The 10160-nt window shown below is 33.1% G+C and overlaps 1 protein-coding gene across 1 annotated transcript; it reads right to left on the reverse strand.

The window, feature by feature from the left end:
• Nucleotides 1-6415: 6415 nt before the first annotated feature.
• On the reverse strand, nt 6416-7855 carry LOC150032197 (uncharacterized). Its single transcript, XM_090308440.1, has one exon. The coding sequence runs from the start codon at nt 7853-7855 to the stop codon at nt 6416-6418; it is 1440 nt and encodes a 479-aa protein (XP_090164566.1).
• Between the last annotated feature and the right edge of the window lie 2305 nt (nt 7856-10160).

Here is a 10160-nt window from a genome sequence, read left to right on the forward strand (position 1 = left end):
CTATTGAAGAATTTTGTCACGTTTCGAATAATTACACTCGTTTCTAGTCTAAATTATTTACTTGATTCCTCCTTAACTTCAGATATATACAGAAATAAAAAAAAAATGATCTTAATTTATATTAATTTCCCTTGGATTTAGAAGATTACTTGAAATATGCAAAAGAAAATTATATCTAATTCATTACACAACTGATTCATTGAGCACGTGAAAATTATTGTAGGATCTTCATACAGTTGTATGATATTGTCCAATTTCATAATACGTTCTCATGATTTTTTTTTTTTTTTTGAAATCATTTAAAAGGGTTTGTGTATTAATCGAAAATATTGTCTCTAGCTTATATAGCTATAATTTCCCTAATCTAACCAATATGAAATTTTATTTTGTATTTTCAACAATCCACTCCCACTCCTCAAATAAACAACCATATATTCACCACTGAAATTGGTCATCTATTTGGTCACCTTCTCTAGTTTCAACAAGAGTGTGCACTTTTGTTAAGTTAGCTTTTATTAATTCTTTTTTTTTTATTACCTACTTTACTCATTGGTTAGAGCTTAGCCATAAATCACTATAATTTTCTCATTGAGCTCATTTTATCACCTTTTTATGTCACTTAGGCAGTACATTAAATGATTCTTAACGAATCCTATTAGGGACATGTGACCATCCACATATCTCTCGTGATCTCTCTTTCTCTATTCCAAAGAATTTTGTCATGTTTCAAATAATTACATTAGTTTCTAGTCTAAATTATTTACTTGATCCTTCCTTAACTTCAGATATATGCAAAAATAATAATAATAATAATAATAATAATAATAATATATTAATTTATATTAATTTTCCTTAGGTTTGGAAGCTTACTTGAAATTATTCAATTATCTAATTCAACAAAATTATACAGTAGTTATCTCTATTCTATTTATTTTTCAAACAAGTAATTATCTCCACGAGTATTACGACCGTATAAAAATTAACGAATGAAGTCTAGAAGCTAAATTAGAGTACTTTATGTTTCAAATTTCTCCTCTCCTATGGTAAACGAAAATATACTTATGCCACACCTCGTTAAATGTCTTTATCAATTGAGATTTGTTCAGGTCAATTTTAACATAAAATTATTGAAAAAACAAATTTATCTCTGGATTTTTCACAAGCAATCGATGTTAAACAATTTTTTTTAGTATACAGCCATTTTCACTTGATTCTACATGAAGCTTGCTCGAAACCATCCAACACAAAAATTATTTTCTTGCAAAAATCCTACCAACATATCAAGAATTTTCATTCTTTCTAATTAAAGTAGGTGGAAAATAAAGGAACATAAGATAAAGGGCTCGTATTAATAGATATCCTTACTAATAATCATAGTATTAAATTTTCATCGATATTTCAACGTTTTCATGGATTCGACATTAGTCTGTTGATAGGCCTCCAATTATGTGGCAGTATCAAGAAAGAAAGAATAGAGGAGAGGTAGTTGAATCGGTTAAGAATGACTTCCAATTATGTTGGGAGAAGTGGAGGTTTAAAAGAAAAAACGGAAATAGAGGATAGGGAAGATTTTCATATCTGGAGTTGGAATGGTGAGCTCTCGAGAGTGGAAGTTTGGGTGTACCATCGTGTAGCCTCTATTGTTGTGTGTTGATTATTGTTTACTTCTTCTAAACGATCGTGTAGCAGAGTCCTGCGATCATGTAGTAGTTGGTATGCGATTGTGTTGTAATCTGTAAGTGATCATGTAACAATTTTTAAGCAATCGTGTAGGAGTTTGTAAGCGATCACAGAGTATTTGTAAGCGATTGTTTAGTATTACTTAGCGATTGTGTACAACTTGTAAACAATCGTTAAGTATTTGATAAACGATCAAGTAACAACTGCAAGTGATCGTTTAACCTTGTTTGACGTTTATCGTTTAATAAAGAACTAATTATTTGTTTAGTTGTTGTGTTGACTGGTTACATTGATCAAAGTCTTATTAATAATCAGTTTCCTAACAAATTGATATAAGAGCAATCACCTGGGCAACCATGGTTCAGAGACATTTTAAAGAGAAACTGGAATTACTAGAACAAAAGATCTTAGGATTCAAAATCGAAATACAGAAATTACCAACTATAGAGGAGAAGTTGGCGCCTTAACAAAGGGCATTGAGAGTTTGGGATTGCAGGCAGAGAAACATCAACAAATGTTCATTTCCTATGTTACAAGAGCTAAAGAAAAAGCAAAGGTGATAGAAGAGGCAGAAGGATCGATGACCATGCATTCCTGCCACAAGTTTTCTTGCTTTCTCACCAAGTATAACGAGAACGCAGTTCTCGGGATGATCCAAGGTCGAACTCAGAGACTTGTAACTAAATATTGCGAAGCAATGCATTTGAGGCGATGAATAAAAGAAAAAGGAAGTTAAAAGACTATGCGCTACTCCTACTCCTGACTAAACAGATTGAGCAACGAAAGTATGACTATGAGAATTGGTAGAGACGCGGAAATTGTTAACGCGTAATAAGATGCATGAAAAAATAAATAGAATTGAGGGGATAAATTCAACGCACCATTAAGTTTGGTCACAAGGTAATCTCACCCTGCCACACTAATGCGTCACACACCTCTTGGTGGTTGGCCACATGTTTATATCTCTATAACGCATGGTTGCGTTGAGCATAAGAATATTCCTATCTCTAGGAACACTGCTTACTTTGCTTAGTGAGTTCCATTACTTACCCTCTCGGACAATTAGTCGCGGCTAATCAGCACATAGACAAGCATTATGATAGCTCATAGACAAGCATTGTTACAGCCTCACACTAACCATAGAGGATTAACTCACTATACTCGCACAACGCACATCTTTCTGTGGTTTGCTACATGCTTCATATCTCTATGTCACATGATTGAGTATCTAATAATGCTTGTAATCTTTACTTAGTTCGTTGCAATGAAAGTAAGGGATGATAAAGAAGAAGATAATGAAGATGGTGTCGAAGGAAATAAAGAGATGCATTGATTACAAAATATATTAATGTCTTAAGCCAAAATGTAATACAATACAGAGATAAGAAGAGAGGTGGAGGGCTAGATGTAGGCAATCTCTTGCTTCCATCAGATGTATGTCAAGGTTGCCGATGGTGCCATGGATGTGTGATGGAGTAGTCTCTCTCGAGCTTTATCTCCAGCAAAGCTCCGGTTGTCACTTGGAATGGGTTGAAGGAATGAAAAATCTCAAAGAATGTCTTGCTCACATTCTCATCTGTGATCACAAGGATCTACCTTAAGGCAGAAGCTCAGATACCTTGAATTGGGCTTTAAGGCTCTGTTTATAGAGCTCAATCGCCGACAGCATTGATGGTCCCGCTCTGAATCACTGCCACTTTTACTCGATATGCGTTTATGTTTGTTTCTCCTGAAGTACCAACACATTCCACCCATCTTGCGATCAACCTTTTATTATGGTTATTACTCTATAGCTGCAACATCCATGCGATGAATGCATGCGATCAACTTTGTGATGGTCTAGGATTCAACGCATGCGATCGATTCCTGCGATAGCTACGAAAATAGATATCTTGACGTGGAATAATGCATAAAATTGGGTTAGCAGAGATTTTTCAGTACTGATCGAAACAAGCTCACTTTTCACGTAACTTCTTAGTATTATCACCGCATACTCTACTTGTTAGCCCTCATAACTGTAAATAAAAGTCTCTAATAGCTTGTATTTCTACCCGTTATCAATGAACATTACAAATTACAGTCATTCATAAAATATGCGGTTATACAATTAATATAGAAATTACAACATGAACACTATAAATGAACAAGGCATAATTCTACGAACATTTGTAGACTCGTCTCCATGGCTCACGAACGCTCGAACAGCAGCAACCTCAAACGCTCGATCTATACCACCGCAACACATCACAAACATTTTGCGCTCGAACTCAGCGTTCGCCTCGGTCACGAATTCTCCAGCAACATGAATGACCTCCACAGAATCTCGACGGTGTTGAGTTGAGTATGACACCACCAAGAAGGTTACCTTGGTATTCTCGATGTGAGAATCCAAAGGGTGGGCTCTATTCGGACTTGGTTTGAGGCAGACGAAAGAAGAAACGTCGATCGTGTACACAACTGGGCAAGTGGGAGATGGCAGAGACCTGTCGTATAGGTTAATACCCAATCGTTTAGCTAACGCTATGCGATCGTCTAGCAAAAGCTAAGCGATCATTTAGCTTATCACATAGCTTAGTGTTTGTCGCCTACAAACACTACACGATCGACAAGCTATCGCTTAATAAATATTGCACGGTCGTTTAGTTCGCCACTGCATGATCGTTTAGCTCGCCCAAGCTGTCGTTTAATAAATCTATATTTACTTGACAACTTCGTGAGATTCTTTTTACGAGAGAAAATCTCAAAAACAATTTTTTTTCAAAAAGTTACTAAAAATTAGGAAAACCATTTTTCTTTTAACTTAGTTTACCACGAAAATCCAATAACCACCCATTCAATTGGTTATTAAAGAAAAAGAATTAATTATCCAATAATTAATATTATTATAAATATAAATGATAACTAACTTATCATACTATATTTATAAACTATAGTTTTAATATTTCATCCCATGAAACATATAAACCATAGTTCTTTTTTTATTCCATAGTACTTAATGTAAATCTCATTTACATCAATCCTCCACTAGATGTATCTCATACATCATACCGATTATATCATATATAATTAAAATACCTCTTGTCAATTTGAACACTTCAAATCAACACCAAGAACTAATCCTCAACTGAATCCATTCAGCTACCAAGGAGATCTTATGGACCTGTAGCTCGAAGCTCCAAAGGTATGTGAATAACTGACTAAACTCTTTAGTCAAGAGATCCACCATCCGTTAATTACCAGGCACTCCACTAAAGACCGATAGCTAAACTCTCCATACCACAGATATCTTATGTGTCCATCTTAACCAATCAACAGTGTAACAACCCTTCACAGATCGCTGGTAAATATAGCTGGGCTGATAACCATTATGCCCATATAGTTACATCTGTCTCCTTAAGTACCACTTATCTCTCTAATGAACATAAATCATAGTCCTACTATGACTAAGTCTTCTCTTCCAAAGAGAAGCTGTGGCCACTATGTTCAAGCTCTAGAATCAACCTTAAAGAAGCAATCTCTCTACTTATCCCTGCTTTGAGAAAGGAGTGAATTCAATCTTGTAGATTGAGTTCTCAGCTCCCAGATCAAACAAGTTCCCAAAAAAGGTAGGCATGTTGAGTTGGCAATCTGGCAACCCTCACCCATACTAATCAAAGGACCGCCCTCAAAGACAGGAATTCCCAAAACACTAAGGATTGAGGTTATGTCACCTATGGTCGTTTAGGTAAGATGTAAGTCTCTAGTCTCAACGACGTTATATACAGAGTCTAATCATCTCGTGGTCCAGGTCTTATATAAACTTTTTGTATAGGACACCCCCGCTCGCACATCTCCACATGAATGGTTAGGATTTACCATATGTAGTAGTTTACAACACTTGCAAACCTCTACAAAGCGGACTGTATCCGTAGTGTCACCAGGATCAGGTATCCCATCTTAATCCTTATACTACAGACCTATTTAGGTTATCACTTAAGGCATGATCCACTTGTATATTACATATACATGCTTAAGTTGACATAAGATAACCAAGGAACTTTGTTTATTGGATATGAATAAATGCTAGAATTAAATAACACTTATTTTATTAATCAAACAATATGTATCGTTACAAAACAACGAGACTCAAGGAGAATTAGGACACCAATCCCAATAACCCCCACTTCTCATATCCAACATGAACGAATTAGGATCACTTCGTTTGTAGCAGTTTACAACTCCTTATAACAACTAAGGCCACATCCAATAGTGTTACCAACCTTATTCATATACTATAGATTATTTTGACTATTTACTCGAATCTGATCCACCTTTATGTCTCCACATAAAGTTCAAGTACTCATCTAATGGTTAAGGGACTTTTTAGGTTTATTGGATTTCTATTAAGCAATAAATATATTCAATAACACGTTTATTGAATTTTCAGAATAAGTTTCATTGTTAACAAACCACGAGTTTGAAGATATAAAATCGAATATTCTCTTCATAAACATTACGCAAAAAAAAAAAAAAAAAAAAAGTAGAACACAACACATTTTTATTATAACATAACTCATTACACCATAAAAAACGAAAGAAAGGAATATTATGGAATCTCTCATACACTCTTAACTCCGCAAAATGCACTCAATAACACATAACACCAATAATTCTACGTTTCTTTTTTTCCTTTTTTACTGAACACAATAATGGTTATAGAAACCTTATTTCATGTACTCTCTGATGAAAACATAGATCAAATCTCTTCAACCTCTTCTGCGACAAAGTGAAAATTATAGGAATTTATGACGTTATAGACACCGTCATGGTATCGGTGAGTAATATACTTCCCGTTCACGAGTTTGTCTCGTTGAGTGTAGGAGAAAGGAACGTCACAACTAGCTCGTGTTGCCATTACACTAGCCTTTACTTTAGTCCAAGCAGGCACAGTAACCTCATGGACAACCTCAGATAGACATTTCATTTGTTCTGTTTTTCCCCATGTGTAATCCTCAGATATCTCAGCTTCAATTTCAACCTTTCCTTCGGAAACTTTCGGAACTCCGGTGTCGATCGTCATCTTGACACCAAACGTACCATTCACGTTGGCAGCCCACGTAGAGGTGGTAGTATCTTCATAAGAGAGTTTGATGCTGAATTTTTGAGCTTCAGAATTGTTGTTCTCAACAACAGTGCTTGTCAACGAAATGGGTCTCTCATTAAAAGTCCTAGCATCAGAAAGGTGGAATAAGACATTATAAATATTACGTGAAAGAACAAGCTCAGTTACTTCCAACTTTGCTTCACTAGTAATGTAATCAAGAGCAGCATTGAGACTATTATCAAAGGGGCTAAAGCTTTCACTCAGCCTCTTGCAAAAGCAATTATTGGAAGCATTACGAAGGGCCACCACATTGTTCTCAAGTTTGACAGGCCAAAACAATGTTCTTGGATCATCCTTAGCAGTTGACGGATTATCGTCCAATACAATCCAATTTTTTTCGGGATCTCGAATCCAAAACTTCCCATAAGGAACATTTTTTATACGGACGTGACCGTCTGGTGTCGATATCACCTCATTTCTCACTCCTGGATCTGCTGGATCTGAGCTTTTGAATTCCAAAAAAACGGACTTGGTTCCTCCATGATGCCTTGGTCGAAGGTAGTGATTCTGTTTGAAGGCGACGTATTTAGGAAGTATAAACAATGTATCCCAATTGATGAAGGTTGAGAATTCGGCTTCTTGATCGAGATTTGAGCCATCTTTTGATGCTTTCACCTCTAAGCAACCTTGATACTGCGATCCGTCGGCTTCTTTCAAGTGTACGTTGAGGTTGAGGTAGACGTGCTGAAAGCGGAATGTATTGTGTTTATTGTCGTCGTTGTCGTCATAAAGCGGCTTGAATAAGGTGCAAGAATATTTTGATTGATCTTCCTCTCTTTCTTTGGCAGTGGCAACAATGTAATGAGAAGATTGAGATTGAAGAACCCAATATTTGTTGTTGTAACAGCATCTAATGTGGACATATCCCTTCCCAATGTTGGATTTTTCGATCTCAAACTTTGTGTATGGACTCATCACTTCTTCGCTAGAGAATTGGAGAAATCCATTTAATTCATTTTTTTCTGGAACGTAACGAAGAAATAAATTGTTGGAAATAGATTTAAGGGCGAAATTTCTAGGAATTGAACTCATCTTCTCTCACAAACCTTGTGATTCTTTCAATGCCTTATATTCTAGATATCTTCAACTCTTGTGTGTCTATCCGTATTTAAAGATAGAAAATATATATTTTTAGTGGAGTGTGTATGTCTTGAGAATAAATAAAGAAAAACAAAATAAAGTAAAGTTAGAATATTTCTTTACAAAATTTAGATCTATAAATTGAGTGTTTTTTTTTTTTTTTTTGTTTAAGTCTTCCCATGTGAAGATAAATCTATATAGATTTTACCTACATAAAGTGTTATTATCATAAAGTATGAACTATCGACAAGAGGTGAGAGATTCAAATCTTCCACTCAACACATTATTGTACTCGAGAAAATACAAAAAGAAAAAAAAAAAGTTAAGAACAAAAAATGATTTAATATTGCTCAATTTTTTTTTTTTTTTTAAATAGTTATCTGCTCAACATTAAAATTTTCAACCATGGTCATAACTCAGAGGACTTCCATACAGATGAACAAAATTAGGATATTTTCATAGTTATTTTGTCACGTGGGTTAAATGCTTCCTAAGATGGCCCAATTTGTAGCTTTTTTTATACCAACAATTCATAAGAAACGAGGTACTGCACATCTTAAAAAAAAATAATAATAATAATAATAACTAATAAAAAAAAAATCAAAGTTGATCCATACTTCGAGAATATTTGGTTTAGTTTTTTATGTATTTAATTTTGAAAAAAAATAATAATAAAATGTTTGACAATTACTCAAAAGCTTTTGAATATTTTCAAAGTATATTTTAAACCATTTTTATCAAAAGAATTTAAATAATAATGGCAATTTTGATAAATATTTTTTTTGTAATCAATCCAAACAGAACCTTTGTCTCTTATTCACTAGTAAAACATTATTAAAATTAGCACATTTATTTATAAATTTTATTTTACAGCTCTGTACTTTAGATACAAACTTCTTAATTCCAACATATTAACTCCGGACATCATAATTTTACTCCGTATTCCAAACACTCCATATTTGAATAATGTTGAATGGTTTATGAATTTTCACCATATGGTAACTCTCTCAAGTTTTTTAATGGCTCATGTTCTACTTTAGTTTACAGAACTTTTGTTTTTATTTAAATAATAATAATTTCCTCAAATTAATTTTCTATGAACTATCACTACTCATTAGGCTTTTTAACACAACCTTTTAGAATTATTTTTACACCAAGTTACTCTTGAGTTTCAACATGAATTAGCTTATTAAAAATTGTCACCTGTCTCATCAGTTTATTGGGACATGTAGTGAAATTTTAAAATTTTAAAATTATCTTATATTATTTGAATTTCCTATAATAACATCATTTATCTTAATTAATTACTCTTATTATTTAATATGCCTTAACTTGTATTATAAATACTCAAATTTGTAAATTATTATATATGGATATTTATTCATTATTTTATTTTTCTTCTATTACATTTTTTTTACCTAATGTCCAAACCACAACATGTATCTTCTTCCCATATTCATCAAACAACATTTGGGATCCATACCAGTATTAAAAGTGTATCAATACTACCTCTTAAAATAGAAGAAAATAGTTGTGCATTAAATTAGTGAAGGAAAGAAAATAGCTTTATTAGCCAATTACAAGTATAGTCCTACCAAATAACACAACAAAATAATTCATAAATGAAAGTATTGTTAATTATCTCACTTTTAAAAATTTTAAATAAAAAACTAAATAGTTATCCATCAAACTCTATATTAGTAGAAAAATAAAATACCAAATATATCCTTAAAGTAAAAGGATGGTTATAATTTGATTGGAGACATGTTAGAATATTAAAAATAATTTTTGAGAGTATTTGGCATGGATAGTATTTTTAGGGATAATAACAAAAAGTGTATTACACCATTTTAAAAAAAATTGGAAATATAAGTAAGTCTATCAATGATATACTTCTTTCTTTGGTAGATTCTTACCAGTGATGTGATCAATAATTATAGACTCCTACGTGTGATATGATCTATAACTGATATACTATCTAAATTTTATCATATTTGTATTTTTTAATTTACATTATATTATATCTGCTAATAAGTTAGACTTGATTGCTATACTTGCAAGTGTCCTTAATTTTCATGAGTGTAACATATATAATTGGAAATTTTCAACTTTTTATAAGTATAAGTTATTGTACATCATTAAGCTAAAGTAGATAATAATAATTGATATGCACTCAAAAATACATTCATTTATTTATTTGCAAGAGGACCCCCTTATTTAGGTTTTTAGTTCAACTTTTTTCATGTCCTTAACTTTA

Source organism: Benincasa hispida, chromosome 12 (genome assembly GCF_027475165.1).
Source record: "Benincasa hispida cultivar pf3 chromosome 12, pf3_genome.v1.1, whole genome shotgun sequence".
Classification (NCBI taxonomy): Eukaryota; Viridiplantae; Streptophyta; class Magnoliopsida; order Cucurbitales; family Cucurbitaceae; genus Benincasa; species Benincasa hispida.